The sequence below is a fragment of the Trichechus manatus genome, unplaced genomic scaffold (assembly GCF_000243295.1).
Source record: "Trichechus manatus latirostris isolate Lorelei unplaced genomic scaffold, TriManLat1.0 scaffold00008, whole genome shotgun sequence".
Taxonomy (NCBI): Eukaryota; Metazoa; Chordata; class Mammalia; order Sirenia; family Trichechidae; genus Trichechus; species Trichechus manatus.
The window spans coordinates 29,110,030-29,128,206 of record NW_004443944.1 but is presented as its reverse complement, the minus strand read 5'-3'; the positions used below and the strand labels follow the sequence as shown (position 1 = coordinate 29,128,206).

The 18,177-nt window shown below is 46.3% G+C and overlaps 2 protein-coding genes across 3 annotated transcripts in view; one reads left to right on the top strand and one right to left on the bottom strand.

The window, feature by feature from the left end:
- Positions 1 to 4,759, top strand: part of ACSS2 (acyl-CoA synthetase short chain family member 2) — a 49,308-nt gene extending 44,549 nt beyond the window's left edge. Inside the window, exons 15-19 of one of the 2 annotated variants that reach the window (XM_004370413.1) lie at positions 862 to 970; positions 2,568 to 2,636; positions 2,962 to 3,138; positions 3,680 to 3,754; positions 3,886 to 4,759. In XM_004370413.1, coding sequence (XP_004370470.1) covers positions 862 to 970; positions 2,568 to 2,636; positions 2,962 to 3,138; positions 3,680 to 3,754; positions 3,886 to 4,013 — 558 coding nt within the window. In that variant the 3' untranslated portion in view covers positions 4,014 to 4,759. The remainder of the gene's footprint in view (positions 1 to 861; positions 971 to 2,567; positions 2,637 to 2,961; positions 3,139 to 3,679; positions 3,755 to 3,885) is intronic. The other variant, XM_004370414.2, reaches the window with a different exon arrangement.
- A 463-nt stretch (positions 4,760 to 5,222) lies between these two features.
- The window catches only part of GSS (glutathione synthetase), a 24,173-nt gene continuing 11,218 nt past the window's right edge, over positions 5,223 to 18,177 (bottom strand). Inside the window, exons 6-12 of the mRNA XM_004370411.2 lie at positions 14,940 to 15,020; positions 14,763 to 14,840; positions 12,726 to 12,792; positions 9,877 to 10,071; positions 9,316 to 9,397; positions 7,345 to 7,534; positions 5,223 to 5,947 (exon numbers count right to left, since the gene is read on the bottom strand). Of these exons, the coding sequence (XP_004370468.1) occupies positions 5,824 to 5,947; positions 7,345 to 7,534; positions 9,316 to 9,397; positions 9,877 to 10,071; positions 12,726 to 12,792; positions 14,763 to 14,840; positions 14,940 to 15,020 (817 nt within the window). The 3' untranslated portion in view covers positions 5,223 to 5,823. The remainder of the gene's footprint in view (positions 5,948 to 7,344; positions 7,535 to 9,315; positions 9,398 to 9,876; positions 10,072 to 12,725; positions 12,793 to 14,762; positions 14,841 to 14,939; positions 15,021 to 18,177) is intronic.

Here is an 18,177-nt window from a genome sequence, read left to right as displayed (position 1 = left end):
AGGCTTCAAACATAGTGGAAAATCACACAGTCAGCCTGCCTGGGCTCAAATCCTGGCTCTGCCTCTTCTGTGACCTCAGATAAGTTATCTAACCTCTCTGAACCTAAATTTGCTTATTTGTAAAATAGGGTTATACTAGTACCCTTGTCTCCTACTGGATTAATTAAATTAGGTAATCTGTATGAGGGGTTTAGCATAGAACCTCAGTTAGTGCTTGATAAATGTTAGCTACTGTGATTGTTCTATTAGTACTTGTAGGGACCTCAGAGACCACCAGCTGCCATTCTCCACCCCTGCTTCACTTTCCCAAGAGCAAGTTAGTAACAGGTACAGAGCTTGAATCCAGGCCTTCTGATTTGTAGCTTAAAGAGTTCTGTCCATCCCATCAATCTCCCGACATAGAATGCTATTGACTGAGGCAATAATTATTTGCTCATGTGTGGGCAATAATGAGTCTTTAGATTTTATTCATGAATTAAACTGAACCTGCTTTCCTGAGGGATTACCCAAAAGGAGACTCAAATTTACTACATGCTTATCACTAACAACACTGCTAGGCAATTTCCATATACTATTTAATTTAATCCTCAGGATAACTTTGGAAGGTAGACTATTTTCTCTGATTTTACAGATGAGGATCCTGAAGGTCAGAGAGGTGAAGTCACATACCCAAGGTCACACAGCTACTAAATGGCAGAGTTGGGATTCCAGGCCAGGATTGTCTATCTCTAAAGCCTATACTTTCTCCTGCCTCTCAGGAATGGCATTCAGGATATTTCCCCTCAGGTTTGGCACAGCTATGATTGTTTTCCAGTGAGACACTGTAGCAAATGTGACCACTGTGTCTTCTTCACTCCTCAGGTGTTCAAGCAGCCCTGGCCAGGTATTATGCGCACAGTCTATGGAAGTCACGCACGCTTTGAGACCACCTATTTTAAGAAGTTCCCTGGGTACTATGTGACAGGAGATGGTGAGCCTTGGCAACACCCCTTCACCACCTACCACCAAGACATGTCCCTTCCTCTTCCATTTTCAGGAAGAGTTGATTAGAGGTGAAGAACAGAGAGAGGAACATGTCATATGTGTCAGTGTCTGGTGTCCAGACAGAGCTAGAGAAGACTGTTTAAGGCAGGAATGAGTGTTGCAGGAGGGGTCTCAGGATGGCGCCACCTGAAATTTGATGTATGAGGAAAGAGGTTCTATTTTTCATTGCTCCTGTGCTGAAAGAGATGGGACATGTGGCAGTGTGTATTACTATGTGATGTGTGTCTCCACGTTTGGGGCCTGGGGATGTGGATCTGTCCGTCCATTGATCCATTCATCCATAAATATTTATTGAGCATCTACTATGTTTAGGCACTGTTCTAAGCACAAGGGATATTACCATGAATAAGATAGGCACAGTCCCTGCTCTTATGGAGTTTACATTCTAATAAGTGGAGACAGAAAAAAAAATCCAGCAAAAAAAAAAGCTAATATCAGGTAGTGAAAAGTGCTATCAAGAAAAATAAACAGAGCAGTGTGATAAAGTATCTGCAGGGATGGCCACTGTACATGGAATGATCAGAGAAGGTTTCATTTGACGTTTGAGCTGAGAACTGAAGGGTGAGAAAGAGCCAGGCATGGGAAAATCTGGAGTCAGAGTGTTCTGGACAGAGGGACACAAGCTTGAAATATCTGAGAAACAGAATGAAGTCTGTGTGGCTAGAATATAGTGAGCAATTGGAAGAATGTTATATGAAGTTGGAGAGGTAGATTATATAGGGCCTTGTGGCCAATGGTGAGGATTGGATTTTATTCAAAGCACAGTGGAAGATCTTTAGGGGTTTTAAGCAGGCGAGTGCTAAGAACTGATTTACTGTTTGAAAAAGAATTTTGCCTGATGTATGGAGAACAGACTTTAGTTTAGGTGGGTGTATTAGTTACCTATTGCCATGGAACAAATTACCCCAAATTTGGCAGGTTAAAACAACAAACATTGTATTATCTCAGTTTCTGAGGATCAGGAATCTGTGAATGGCTTAGCTGGGTGGTTCTTGCTCAGGGTCTCTCATGGGGCAGTCAGGCTGTTGATTGGGGCTGCAGTCATCTGAAGGTTTGACTGAGGCTGTAGGACCCACTTCTAAGTTCACTCACATGGCTGTTGCAGGAACCCTCAGTTCCTTGTTGCATAGACCTCTCCATAGGGCTACTCACAACATGACAGCTGGGCATCCCCAAAGGGAATGACCTGAGTGTGTGCAACCAAGACAGAAGCCTCAGTGTCTTTTATAACCTAATCTCGGAAGTGACATCCCATCACTTCTGCCATATTCTATTGGTCACACAGACCAGTCCCAGTAAAACGAAAAAGGGGACTACACAGAGGTATGAATACCAGGAGGCAGAGATCATTGGGGCCATCTTAGATGCTGGCTACCACAGTGGCAATAGTGGAAGCAGGAAGACTTGTTAGGAGGCTACTGCAGTGGGTGTTGCAGTTTGGTAATGTGGATTACTTATTCCTACTGTGGGGTATTTATTATGTTGTGCATTTCTTGGTGTGTGATCTTACCTCTGCTTGCCAGGCTGCCGGAGGGACCAGGATGGCTATTACTGGATCACTGGCAGGATTGATGACATGCTCAATGTATCTGGTGAGGGCCAGGGACCACTCTCCCATCTCGTTAGCTGTGCTACCCTGGCAACTCCCAGCGAAAGCCTTCTGAGAGCCCCAGTACTGTCCTTTGGCTAGACCATGCCTGGGATGCAGCATTCAGTTACGGCCCAGGTTTTAGAGAAAGAGCAAGGAACACGAATGTGCCTAGAGGAGGGGAACCAGGTTGGTGGAGTAACTGGAAACATGTCATGTGAGGAATGAATGAAGGGCCCTCCCCATTTGACCAGACTAGGCCCACCCTGTGGGAACAGGTGGAGCAGAGGCTGGGTTCTCTCTCATGGCACTTTTTTTCCCTTGACAAGGACACCTGCTGAGCACAGCAGAGGTGGAGTCAGCCCTTGTGGAACATGAGGCTGTCACAGAGGCTGCTGTGGTCGGACACCCTCACCCTGTGAAGGGCGAATGCCTGTACTGCTTTGTCACCCTCTGTGATGGTCACACATTCAGCCCCACCCTTACTGAGGAGCTCAAGAAGCAGAGTGAGGAGCCTCCCTGGGCAGGGACTGCGGGGTCTATCAGGGTAGCCCAGTTACCACAGCAAGTTGTTGGGGAGGGGAAGTGATCTGATGACCTGATGCCAGGGGACTCCAGGGGCCAGTTGCCCTCCTTCCACTCAGTCTCCCACTAGTCTCTCTGCCACCACTGGGCTAAGTGCTTTAAATGCAATATCCATTTAATCTGTACAATCACCCCCATGAAATAAAGCTTGTTACCCTCATTCTAAAGATGAAGAAACTGAGGCTCAGAGAAGTTAAATCACTTGCTAATCACTGCTAACAATTACTGCTAGTAACCCTAGCAAGCTGATTTCAGAACCTGAGTTCCATAAGGGTGGATTAAGATAAAATGAGAGTAAAGACACAATGTATTAAAAAGACAGAGAGATAGGCAGTGAGCCTGAGAATGACTTATGTGAGCAGGGCCTTGAAGGGAAATAGGTGGGAAACAAAGCCATCTCTACCTTGGTTTCTGGGGGCCTGGCTAAGGATTCTAAAGAAATGCTTGATTTCTTGGTTATAGTTAGAGAAAAGATCGGCCCCATTGCTACACCGGATTACATCCAGAATGCACCCGGCTTGCCTAAAACTCGCTCAGGTATGCTCAGAGGCCCCCCAGGGACTGGCTGAGGCCTGGGGGTGGTGGTGTGTGTGTGCATGAAAGGCTTTAGCAGGGCTGGGGAGGGTTGGTGCTGTCAACAGGTAACCAGAGGCCTGTGGTTCCCCCAGGGAAAATCATGAGACGGATACTTCGGAAGATTGCTCAGAATGACCACGACCTGGGGGACACATCTACTGTGGCTAACCCATCTGTCATCAGCCATCTCTTCCGCCACCGCTGTCTGACCACCCAGTGAACAAGACCCTGACCTTTACCCAGGATTCCCTGTTTGGCTCTCAAAAGTTGTGCCCATCCTCCCTTGCCCCCCATCCAGCAGTGCTGAGGGCTAGTGAACACCCACACCGCCTTCCTCAACCTGCTGTCTGGGACCAAGGACCAGCTTTGGCCCTGGGTGGAGACAACTCCCTGTGACTGCCAAGCAGATGGGACAGGGCCCAGGTGAACCTTATATTGCTGTATCCCCAGACTGCAAAGAGCCTTTGGAGCCCAGAACAGGGACCTGAAGGTTATGTCCCCAACTCACATGTTCAGAGGGCAAGTGAGAGCCTAGACTGAAGCAGGAAGGCAGCTCTGTAATCCTGTCAACTCTCTCAGGAAGCACCAGTACTTACCTTGGACATGCACTTGCACTTAGAAATGCCTATTTGTGAGTCCTGGAACAATTACTATTTTTTAAAACACTTTGCCGGTTCTGTTTTGGGTTTAAATTCTCTTTTGTGCCAGATGATAGTGCTGTCTGCCCATTTGCTCCAGGGGCTGTGAGGGTAGGCTCAGTCTCCAGAGGGTTTTCAGATAATCTGCTTCATTGAGAGAGTAGACATGCTCCTAGGACCAGAGGAGCTTGTCTTCCTTGTCTTCTGTTCCCATCCACCCCTGAACAGAGCCCGGCCCATGAGAGACACTCTCAGATGAGACTCTCTTCTTGCCTCAGTCGTGCTCAAGCCCTTTGGATGCAGGAATAAAGTCTGTAAGCTCAGGAAGGTAGTGACTTGTTTTCATGGGTATCTTATATGCTGTATACTCATTAGCTGCTCTGATTTGGGAGGGGGATTGGGGGATAGAAAGGGAGTGGTTTTCTCCATGCCTACCCTGATATCCTCTTTTTAGAACTTATGGTTTAGGCATAGGTACACAGGGCTTCACTCACAGGCCCCTTGACAAGTCCTCGAGTTGAGCAGAAGACTCAAAAGCAGTTGAAGCCAGTTCACAACTGTGATGTCCCATCATGGTTACCCTCACTCCTGCCAGGGACCCTCTTTCCTCCCTATGATCCAAAGGGACCATTAGTGAGTGATTAAGGATTGGAACTTCAGGGTCATAGGGTTTGAGTCTAGGGAGATCCTGATTATAGCCCAGTCACCTCCAAGCCACCTTAAGTGTGCTGACCCAGATTATGGCTCCTCCCTCCCCTATAAGCACAAACCAAGGAATCACAGAACCAGCAATGTAGTTTTATATAAGGCAGAGTTGGGGAAAGGCTGTGCCCCTCCACTCCTCGTATTGCCCCCTTCAGTCCTATCCCAAGTCAGGCACTGGGATCTGCTGAAAAGGCTGATGAGGGGCTAAAAGGAGGGTGGCAGGGTTTATGGACCTTTACCTCAGAGAAACTTCTCTTCAGCTGTACCCACAGTCCAAGGATTTGGGGGCCTCTAGATCTCATATGGAAACCCTGGTGGTGTAGTGGTTAACAGCTACGGCTGCTAACCAAAAAGCAGTTCAAATCTACAAGGCGGTCCTTGGAAACTCTATGGAGCAGTTCTACTCTGTCCTACAGGGTTGCTATGAGTCAGAATCGATGCAACGGCAACAGGTTTGGGTTTTTTTGGTTAGATCTCATCTAAGGGAAAAACAGCTTTTCTGGTCCTCATATGGAATGCTGGGGGAAGGTACCCAGCATTTACCCTCGCATGAACACCCTAGAGGTCTCTAGAAGAGACTAGCCCTCCCAAGGTAGGAGGAGGACAGCCCCTCAGAAGGGCTAGGAGAGGAATGACAAGGACAGAGGATAGAAGGACTCTTGAAGTCTTGGCCAGCCTGGCTGTGCCTCACACAGGGTATGGGTTGTCCAAGACTGCCACTCCTGCTGCCACACCACCATCAGCATGCTCGATGGCTTTAGTTCGAAGCAGATGGCCCGCGTGCGTGTTCATCACAAGTGTCTTCCCTTGCCTACAGAGATGGGGGCAGAAGACACACAACTCTGTCACCTGGACTCAGTCTCCAAACTCAGAACATTTCACTGGTCCCAGCTGAACAGAACATGGGTGACTACCCTCAAGAAAGTGCTAGGATTTTGGAGTCAGATTTGGGTGTGAATCCTAGTGTGGAAGTTACTAGCTCTGTGTCTTTGAGCAAGTTACTTAGCCTTTCTAAATACCAATTTCCTCAACTTAAAATAGGGATAATAGCCCTTACTTTGAAAGATGGTCATGGGGATTAAATACAGCAGGAAAAACACTTGGCATGATGCCAGGCTCACATTTCATGCTAAGTAGCTATGAATTTCCTCCTCTACCTCTCTCAAGATGGCTAAGTTGGTGTTTGGGATTGGTGGGAAGGGTAGGTGGACATGATACAAGTGGTAGAGGAGGAGGTTATAGAGAGGATAGACTCTGGTATCCTCGTCTTGCCCTGACCTTGGAGTGAGTATTTTGCAGAAAGCAGTATGAGACCAGGAGCTATTCCATACAAATTCCTGAGTCCTCCTCTCCTCCTTTAGTGCTTAAATCCAAACACAGGGGGCTAGGAGCCCTAGTGGTGCAATAGTTAAGTGCTTGGCAGCTAACCGAAAGCTCAGCAGTTTGAACCCACCAGTGGCTCTGTGGGAGGAAAGACCTGGTGATCTGCTTCTGTAAAGATTTCAGCCTAGGAAACCCTATAGAGTAGTTCTACTCTGTCCTATAGGGCTGCTATGAGTCGGAATCAACTTGACGGCACCTAACAAAAACAAAAAAAAACAAAAACAAAACCCAAACCTGTTGCTGTTGAGCTGATTCTGACTCATAGTGACCCTACAGGACAGAGTGGAACTGCCCCATAGGGTTTCCAAGGAGCACCTGGTGGATTCAAACTGCCAACCTTTTGGTTAGCAGCCATAGCTCTTAACCACTACACCACCAGGGTTTCCCTAACAACAACAACATGAAAAACATTATGTAGGCAAATCCAGGGGGCCGCTCAGCTTTTCAAAGTCACCAAGTAGCATCTAGCTGGCCCATCCTACCTTTCTCCAGAATCCCCAGTAGCCTGGGATCTGGACCCAAACTCTCTTCTAGTCATAGGTTAGCAATTCATATTTTCTCATACCTGTTGATACTACTTGCAATTTCCTTTACAGTTGCAAAGCACATCTCATCTAGGCTTCATTTGATAACCCTGTGAGGTGGGCAGGTCTTGGGTCATTGGTCTCATTTTACAGATAAGAAAACAGCTACCACAGCCAAGGACTGGCAGAGCTGGGACTGAAGCCCAGGATTCCTGACTCCCTGTCCACTGTTCCCTCCAGGCTTGCTTGGCTGGCATTTTGGCAGGGAGGTAATAGGAAAAGCCCCCTCCTGATTGCTCACCTGACATAGACCCCAAAGATGCCCAGCTCTGAGATGCACTGGACCACTTGGGGAGGGCTGCCAGGCCGCAGCAGGCAATTCCCAAAAGGCTCAGGTTCAATCTTTTCCATGAGGATGTAGGAGGCCCTCTCTTCGCTGTCCTTCAGTCGCTCCAAGGCCTGCACCATCTCTTCTCCATACAGGTTGTTACCTGCAATTCCATTGGCTAGTCACCCTGGTCCCTCTGCCAACCCACCCACCCTATGCCCTCACTTCTGGGGCCACGTGGGCAAGTCTCAGCGGGCTACTTGTCAGCAGCCTCAGTTCCTGATATCAGCTTAGTGAGGCCAGTGTAGGTCTGGTTACTAAGGACAGAATGTCAACCTTGGTGGGAAAGCCCTTACTCACACATATGAACATACCTTCCACCACACCGTTCTGCCCTGGTTTTCCTCCTACCTGTCTATGCATGTTCCTTCTCAGCCTCCATCCCTGGCTCCTCTCCTCTTAAATGGTGGGGTTCCAAAGGAATCTGTCCTCCACCCTTGTTCTCCACACACACACCTTTTTCCTGGGAGACCTCTTCCATTCCCAGGGCTCTAGCTATATCCAGTAAGTTGTTAACTCCCAAGTCTTCAACTCAAGCTCCCTGCTCTAGACATCATATGGATGTTTCACAGGCTCATAACTTCTGCTTAAACCTTCCCCTCCTGGATCCCCAGAAAGCATGGCCCCCAGACTCTCTGTCAGCACAGAACTAAAACCATTCCCGAGGCCAACTCTTCAGACAAAGATTAGACTGGACTACGGGACATAAAATGATACTCGTGAAGAGTGTGCTTCTTAGCTCAAGTAGATACATGAGACTAAATGGGCAGCTCCTGTCTGGAGGTGAGATGAGAAGGCAGAGAGGGCCAGGAGCTGGTTAAATGGACACGAGAATTCAGGGGTAGAAAGGAGGAGTGTGCTGTCACAGTATAGGGAGAGCAATTAGGGTCACATAACATGTAAGTATAAATTTTTGTATGAGAGACTAACTTGAATTGTAAACTTTCACTTAAAGTACAACAACAACAACAAAAAAAACCCTGCCCCTCCTGGATCTTCCGACTCCCAATCAGGTGAAAGGCATATCTGAGTCATATTTAACTCCTCTCTCTCCATTACCTCTCAGATCCACTAACTGACAGGTCTCTCCAAATTGTGCTCCACACTGTTGTAGCCCTAGCTCAGTTTCTTCATCGCTCTTCTGGACAACCAGCTTCCATGGTCTCTGTCACTAATGTCTCCCCTCATTCCAGGCCATCCTCTACTGTGGCTGAAACATGGATCCTGAATGTAGCCCCTTCCTCCTTCAAACTCTCTAACGGCTTCCCACTATCCTCAAGATAAAATCCAATTTCCTAACACAAATTCAATGCCTTTTATTATCAGGTCCCAAACCATCTTTCCCAGCCCAAATCCCGCCTCCTCCTGTCTCCCACACTGTACTCCAACCTCACTAGTCACTCATTACTCTCCAAACACCATGCTTTCAGTGCCCCTATGCCTTTGCTTGTGGTTGTTCCTTCTGTATGGAATGCTCGCCCCCACTTTTTGCATCTGAGAAACTCCTGCCCATCCCTTAAGATCAAAATCAAGAATCATCTTCTCTGGCCCATGAACCCTGTCCTCAAAGAGTTTTACAGTAGGCAGGAAGGCAGATACATATTCCATCTAACCTCCTAATATATATTCCCCCACCCGCTTCTCCACAATCCACCCACAGGTACCTCAGACCAAACTGGTCCAAATCCTCCAGTGCTGGTTAATCCCCTGTGCTCCACAGCATGTGGTCACAGGGTCTCCTGGGACACTGACCAAGGTGTGGGTCTATGTCGATTTGTATCCCCCAGAGCCAGGGACTGTGCCCATAGCAAGTGCAAGTCAGTGCTGGTGACAGCCTGCTAGCCCCCTTTCACTGAGCAGCACTGCAAAGGGGTAATCACCTACCTCCTCCCTCCCTCTGGGGCTTTAGCACAAACTGGTTAGGGGCAGCAAGGGCCTCAGTGATGGCCTGGTCCCCTTCTTCACCCTGGCAGGAGGCAAGAAAGCAGTCACCAGCAGTCTTAAAGTCGAAGAGGCAAGAGCAGGAGGGGAGACAACCATAAGCCCCTTCAGGCTGGATGATACTAACTGGATGCCCCCATCCAGTCCACTGCAGCAACGAGTACAATGAGAACAGGCCTTCTCCGGCAACACCTCAGAGCTCTGCGGCAGTAGGCCTAGAAAGGGTGTAGAAATTCCCTAGATCTTGCTGTCTGCCTCAGTCCCTTCCCCTGGTTACCATTCTCATCTCCACTTTTGCTGAGGGAGCTTACAATCAATTCCAGCTCCCATCCTCCCATCATGAGGCTGCCCCAGTCCCACCTACCTCAGGCTCTAGTGGTTCTTACAGAGTATCACTAACCAAGTTCAGCCCCAATGCCAGCTCCAGCCTCCCCAGCACATTGGACTCCAGGTCCTTGCCACCTAGAAGGCCTGCGGTAGGAGAAACTGGGGCTGCCCACGCACCATGTCCAGTGAGTAGAGGCCAGCAAAGGTGGCACGGAGACGGGCCACCACCTCAAGCTGGTCAGGCAGCAACACCTCCAGCATGCCCATCCTGCTCAGCTCCTGTTGCACCTTCTTAGTCCCAGCCAGCTGGGTGGCAATGTCTGGGCACTTGACAGCACATGACCTCTCCAGCAGCAGGCGTGCTTCCCAGTTCTGCAGAGGGAAGAAGACAAAAGGAATTCTATTTTATTTTACTTCAGCTGACCGTGAGTGAGCAGCCTCAGGTGCCAGGTATCATGTTTTATATTTTCACATTCATTATCTCCCAGGATCACTGCCATCCTTGTGGGGCAGGTAGGATCCCTCCCAATCTGCAGGATTCTTGCCCTCAGGGAGCTCACAGTCAAGCACGATGACACATGACTACAGTCAAAAGCAAAAAATGGCAAAAGGTTTATGTGTGTAGATAAATTGCGGAAGAGGTTTGAAGAGGTTGGGCCACTTGCTTATGAACTCAGCTTCCCAGTGTTCTCCAGATAAAATCCAAACTCCTTACCATGGCTTACAAGAACTTGCAGGATCTGGCCCTGTCGACTTGTCAACCTCATTTCATGCCACCCCCCAGCTCCCAGTTCCAGCCACACGGCCTGTCATTCCTCAAATGCACAAACCTCATTCCCTCCTCAAGGCCTGTGCATCTGCTGCTTTTCTCTCTGCCTGGAATTCTCTTTTAGTTTTCCTTATGGATGGTTGGATCCTTCTTATCCCTAAGTCTCAGCTCAAAGTCATCTTCTCAAAGAAGCCCTCCTTGAACCTTATTTAATATAGGTTTCCCCATAGTTCTCATTTCACCCTGTTATTTCATTCCCCAACTAGGAAAAACAAAACAATGTAAAACAAAAAAATGTTTCTCTTTTTGTTTACTCTCTGGTATCCATCTCCCTGACCAGACTGTGAGCTCCATAAGGACTAGACTCGTGTTGTCTGTCTTGTTTTCTGTGGCACCCCAGTGTCTAACATAGTGCCTAGCACTTTGTAGGTGCTCAATATATATAGTTATTGAGTGTGGTAAAATCTGAGTGGGTCCTGAGGACAAGTGAGACTCAATGGGTAAAGTACTCAGGGTAGCAGAACAATATACACAAAGGCCTGCACGTGTGTAATCACAGAATGAATGGTCTGGTGTGCCAAGAATTTTGGGTGTGAGAGGCAAGGGAATAGCAGGGGATCATTCCTCACACCTCTGGTTCTCATTCTTAGGCACTACGGAAATAGCCTGCCCTTGGCTTCTGCCCACAGCAGGATCAAGGCTGTGGCCTAAGGAGCAAACCCCAGTCCCCATGCTGTCCTTCCTTTGATACAATTGGTCCACCTGCAACACCTTTGCCTGGTTTTCACCAATAACCCCAGCCACCTAACTCCTAGGCTGGTGTTCCAGACAGAGTTACTATGGCCAGAACAGGAGTGATGAACCCAGGGAAGTACCCCATTGTGATAAAAGCAGATAAAGCAAGACCCAGATATGAGCAGTGACTTGCCTGGGATCACCTAGCATGTCACTGAGTCTTGCAGATTTGACCTCCCATGTTCCAAACCTGGTCTGAACTTTTTAGTTTCCTAAAAATGTCTACCTCCTTATGTACTAACTTCCCTTCTTGTTAGCACACCTCTTCTCTCTTTTTACGTTTTATTTGGCCCCTTTCCTCAGTCCCCCTGTCCTGAAACCTAGATCCATTTTTCCCAATGGACAGTTTTCTTTCTTCTCTAGTCAGAAAGTTCACAACACTGCTAAAAACTTCCCTAGAGGAAAGGAACTTCTATTGAGCTGCTGCCTCCATAAAGCTGCCCTATATAGAACTGGGCCTTAGGGAGAATTCTAGATTCAAAGAATTTTAGATCTAGAAGGAGCTTCCTCAATTTTTTCTTAGTGTAGTTCTCTCAGTTCCCAGATAGTGAAGCTGTGCCCCAAATAGGGCTATGGTCACAGGCAGAGCCAAAGGCTCATGACCTCCAGCCTACTGCTCATGGTATTTCCCAACTTATTTCTTCCTTTACCTTCTCCCAACTGAAGGCAGGCCTTTTTAGCCCTCCATGCTGTGGACATCAGAGGAGAAGAATGATATGCTGGGAAGGCCACTGGACTAAGAGTCAGAATGCCTGGGAACTCCCTGGTGGGACCTTAGACAAGCCCTGGTATCTCTCCAAACCTTAGTTTCTCCATCTGAATAATGCAGATAATTATACACCACATGGAGTGGTTATAAGGAGTAAACGAAATAATGGATGTTGAAAGTAATTTTGAAACTACGTGGTAGGAAAGCAAGATAATGTGATATTATTATTACCATCATTAACATGAATGGGGCAGATGATAAAAACTTTCTGACTCAGATAATTTAAAAGAGAGGCAAGAATTGGCAGGGAGGAAATGGTCAGTGGTGTGCTGGAGCTGGCTTGACTATATGCATCTCTTTCCAACTCTGTTTAGAGATGTTAATTTGGGTAGCTTAAAATTTGCCATGTTGAGAGTGTTTACATCATAAAAACCAACAAATGCTACCAACTAAGGCTTTTTTCTTCAGAGGACAGTTGTTAAGCATTTACCAATATACCACTGGCAACAGTATGAGTGGCTGAAGTACCATGGATTCCTGAGGATTCAGATTCTGGAGGAAAGTGTGTTTGCGGAGAGTGAGAGGTAGAAAAAGCTTGCAGGAGAATAGGAGGTTCCAGCAACAAGTTCCCTGAGGAAGAAGTGAAGCCAGGGCCCAGGGAGAAGCCTAGGTTGTTGTGATGCCTGAGTTGGGTCTCTCTGGAGCTCTGGTGGGTCCCAGGAGGCAAGGAATGGTCTAACAGAAGATACCAACCTGTAGGCTATACTGACTCGGCATGTAGCCATTCCGGAAGTAAACGACAGCAACTTCCCGGCCATCCCTAGAAAACAGAATGGAGAAAGCTGCTGTTAAATTATAACTGATGTGTCCAGTGGTTCAATCTATTTCTGGGTGCATCAAAATAAGTTTGGCTCCTTTGAAAGTCAGTCCACAAGGATAGCCTGGACAGGGGTTCACTGCAACCAGTACAGGTAGATACCTGCCCCACCAATGCTTCCAATAAAAAACATGGAGGTGTGCAGTAAGGAATGTCTAAGCTGTTGAAGAAAGGGCTGCTTTAGAATTTTGCAGATCTACAGGCATTCTAGGAAGGTCAGAAGGGAAATAAGTAGGTAATCAGAATTGAATTACGTAAATTCAAAAAATGTGGGCTCAACCTAATACATGGGATAAACAGAATACGAACCATAAGTGACAATGCACAAGCACCAGAAGAGAGACTAGATAACTGGAAGCTCCTAAAAATCAAACACTTATGCTCATCAAAAGACTTCACCAAAAGAGTGGCGTCTGGGGTCTTAAAAGCTTGAAAGTGGCCATCTAAGATGCATCAATTGATCCCAACGACCTGGAGTAAAGGACAATGGAGAATACCTAAGGAAAGTATTAGCCCAAGAGACAGAAAGGGCCACATAAACCAGAGACTTCATCAGCCTGAGACCAGAAGAACTAGATGGTGCCCGGCTACCACCAATGACCGTTCTTACAGGGAACATAACAGAGAGTCCCTGATAGAGCAGGAGAAAGGTGGGGTGCAGAACTCAAATTCTAGTAAAAAGACCAGACTTAATGGTCTGACTGAGACTGGAGGAACCTCAGAAAGCATGGCGCCTGGACTCTCTGTTAACCCATATCTAAAACAATTCCCAAGGTCAACTCTTCAGACAAAGACTGGACTGGACTGTGGGACATAAAATGATACTCGTGCAGAGTGTGCTTCTTAGCTCAAGTAGATACAACAGACTAAACTGGCAGCTTCTGGCCAGAGGTGAGATGAGAAGGCGAACAGGGTTAGGAGCTGGTTGAATGGATACGGGAAATCAGGGGTGGAAAGGAGGAGTGTGCTGTCACAGCATAGGGAGAGCAATTAGGGTCACATAATAATGTATGTATAAATTTTTGTATCAGATACTAACTTGAAATGTAAACTTGCACTTAAACAACAACAATAAACAAAAAAAATTAAAAATAAAAATAAAATGTGGGCTCAAAGTTACTGAACAGCAAAATAATATTGCCATGTTTAGCAAAAAAACACTTGTATTTTCACTGCTTGAAATAGCTGAAACCAAGCTGAGAATTAAAAAATGGGAGGGAGGGAGATAAAAATTATGAGTCTAATTAAGACACAGACTGTCTTTTTGAACTTCTTCTCCTTTTCTTTGACCTATTTGATGTCTGGTTTATCTACTTAAACTGGAAAGGAAAGTAACTACTTTGTTTTGATATGATAAAAGCACAGTTTAAAACAGTAAATGATATTGTGAGATTACATGGAGGTTCCACATGGAGCAATGCTACTAAAATAGGTGGCACCAAAGCCACCTTATGGCGGTCCCTGGAGTGAAGGGTAGGGTCTGGGCTGGAACATAAATCACGGTCTTGCCTGATCTCAAGAGAGTGGCATCTAGATCAATCACAGAATGAGCCGACTGCTCCTCTTCTTACCTGCCTGCCCAGCCTAACAGCTCAGGCCTGACTTGACCAAGAAGGGCAATAAAACTTTTGGTAGCTCAGGAATATATGAAAACCAAGGTTATCTTTAAGAATGCCCTCATCCAGATGTCAACAGCTCTGATACAACCCTTCGGAAGCAGAGCTTGGCTGGTCTTCTCCAAAATTTCCAGGAAGGATGGAATATTTCAGAATTCGCACCTAAAACTCAGACAGAAAGAAACAAGCCATCACATCTCCCAGGAGAAAGGATCGTTTTGGGGAAGAGGGTGGCAGGATGAGGTTCATAAGTCAGCACTCTATTAGGTCCTTGGGGAATGCTCCCTGACCACTTACATAAACAGCCTTCGGTCTTGGTCCAGAGACCCCTTTTCAAACACATCTTCAAATCTTCGCCGGATTACATGGATGTTCCTGGGGAAAGTAGGAAAGAGTCAGTGGAAATGGGTGCTGTGTTCTGAATGTCCCTTCTTAATCCTGTGGCCACATCTGGAGGTCCCCTCCCTCACTCACCAGGCCAGTAGCTCATTCTCTATGGCACGCTGATCAAACACGTTCCTTTCCTTCTCTTGAGCAATCAGCAACACCAGAGCACTGAGGGAAGAGCACAGGTGGCCTGAGGCTAATACAGAGCTGGGCTTCCTTCTGTTGAACACCCCTTAAGAGTAAGAATGAGAACACTTCCCCAAAATCCGCAACTCAGGATTGCCTCAGGCATAGACACCTGAGGCTACAACACATTATTTCCTGAAAACAGGAAACTTGAAAAATTGGAGCCATCCTTGCTCCTTTTCTAGTGGGTAAATATTGTTATGATGTCACTTTTATGTGAAAATTAAATTTTAGATTTAAAACCATCTAAAAAACCCAACAGGATATTTTCTTAGAATTTAACATAATGATTCTAAAATCTGTCTAGAAGAATAAACAGGTAGGAGTATTGAAGAATATTTTGTAGACGAACAATATTGGGGATCGGGGACAAATGACCCTATTACTAGAAGGCAAAACATATAATAAAAAAGTGTGGTTCTTGCATGAAACGTTAGAATAGCTCAATGGAACCCTACAGAAAGCCTATATAGCCAAATATAAATAAGACATTATCTCCTGGGATCTCCCAGCATTTCTGGGATATATGCAGAGCCAGATCTGGTCCTACAGTATGGATGGGATCACTGGGGCTTACCTGGCCTCTTCTCCTCTACTTAGCCACATGTTTCTTAAAGAAGCAGGCGTTCAAGGACTCAGAGAAAAGCTTATGCCAGAGAACTGTCTGTTGGTTACCAGCCAAGCTATTTTCAGTTCCCAAAGACAGGTCCAATCCCCCACCAGACTCACTTAGGGGTACTGCTCAGCAGTACCAAATTCCATTTTCCCTGTAGCAGTAACTGCTCTGTGCCTGTGGCTTCTTGCTGAGATTCTTGGATGCCCAGATTTTGGCTTAGCATTCTAAGTGTGGATTCCTCATCTCCTGTACTTGGCCTCTTATCCTATCCGTTTGCCTCTGTTTCTCCCTACCTCAGCTAGACCCCTCAGATTAAACTCTGTCTGCCTGACCCCTTTCCGCTTAGCCAAAATACAGGTCCTAGTACACCCCTTGTCTCGACCTGCCTGTTATCTCATGAGGTTAGAAGTGACATTAAGCCGAGTCTTTGCTTAGTGAGAGACAAGCTAGAAACAGTGCTCTCACAAGCCACCTTGCCCTGAGAGTCCCGAGAGCCAATGGCCTTGCGCTTCACTTTGTAGCCTGATCTGCCTGGCTCTTGGGTAGGCGTGTGTGTATGTTGGAGGGTGGCGCCTGGCCCAGGCTGGCCCATCTCCAAGAAGAGGCAGAGGAGGAAGGCTAGAGGCTGTAGGTTAAAGTGGAACCTCATGCTCTAGCTAATTCAGTCAGCCTGCTACCTGCCAAAATGCTCCCAGCCAGACCCAGAAAACATATCCTACCTCCTTCTGCCTTCAGTTCTGAGCAGTTTATTGGGTAGGGCTAGGAAAGTTGTCAGCTGAGAAGGTGAAGTGGTAGTAGCATGCTGGACTGGAGTGGGGACTTGAGTTCTACTCCTGGCTCTGCCAGTGACTTGTGCTGTGTCCTTGGGCAAGTCAGTTTCCTTCTTTGGGCCCTGATTTCCTCATACAAAATAAGGGGGTTAAACAGATCAGTAATTCCCAACATTTTACTATCAAAACTCCCTTTTCTCATTCTTGCTCATCCCATCCACAAACCTTGTTTTGAAAGAGTTTGTTTAAATTGAAATCATAATTTATTTTCCAGTCTTCTCTAAAAAATTTCTTAAAAAGCATGAAATAATTGATGAAAATGCATTCGTTCTACAAATGCTTGCACCTTAGTTTTCCAATCTATACTATGGGACCATACCTCTTGGAGGCAGAACAACACAGTAGAGAACATAAGCTTTAGAGGCAGATAGACACGAATTCTTTACTTACTAGCTGTGGGACTTTGGGCAAGTTACTCAACCTCTCTGAGCCTCAGTTCACTCTTTTGTAAATTAAAACTAGTACTTGTTAAATGATAGCTAGTATTAATGTTATTGTTACACTGGAAGGTGATACATAATGATCCTCATCAACTTTTGTTTTTTAAATCATTTTTCATATCCATGATCTCATTTAATTCTCACTACCACCGTTTTATAGGTCCCTGGGTGGCACAAACAGTTTGCGCTTGACTACTAACCTACAGGCTGGTGATTCGAATCCACCCAGTGGTGCTGTGGAAGAAAGGCCTGGCTGTCTGTTTTCATAAAGATTACAGCTAAGAAAACCCTATGAAGCAGTTCTACTCTGTAACACGTGGGGTTGCCATGAGTTGGAATCAACTAGACAGCAATGGGTTACCAATCTTTTAGGTATTATTAATTCACCCATTTACAAATGAGGAAACTGAAGCTCAGAGGAAAGGACCAACCAAGGTCATGTGCTGGGTCAGCAGAAGAGCCTCTCTGACTCTCAAAATTGGTGGAAGACAGTCTCAGCTCAGGAGCCCCACAGCTCCAACCCACCAGTATCTAACACTGGGCCCACAAGTCTTTTACTTTTGTTCAAAGCCTGGCTGGAGAAACTGTCTGCAGCGTTTGTCCATCAGCAGTTCCCCAGGTGACCCATCCCCTGCCTTCACTCTCTTAAAATACAACCAAGCCAAGAGTTCTACTTGACAGACTATTCATCTCATGATTAACGAATGGTCAGAGTCTCAGTTTCTTAGATCTTGATGAGTCTTAGCGAGCCCAGGGAGGCTCTCTTAGAGGCAATAAAGTAGAGTGATTAAGAATGCAGGCTCTCACTAGATAACTGGGAGCTCCAAAAAATCAAACACTTAGGCTCATCAAAAGACTTCACCAAAAGAGTAAAAAGACAACCGACAGACTGGGAAAAAACTTTTGGCTACGACACATCCGATCAGCATCTAATCTCCAAAATCCACAAGATACTGCAAAACCTCAACAACAAAAAGACAAATAACCCAATTAAAAAATGGGCAAAGGATATGAACAGGCACTTCACCAAAGAAGACATTCAGGTGGCTAACAGACACATGAAGAAATGCTCACGATCATTAGCCATTAGAGAAATGAAGATCAAAACTACAATGAGATACCATCTCACCCCAGTGAGGCTAGCATTAATCCAAAAAACACAAAATAATAAATGCTAGAGAGGTTGTGGAGAGACTGGAACACTTATACACTGTTGGTGGGAATGTAAAATGGTACAACCACTTTGGAAATTG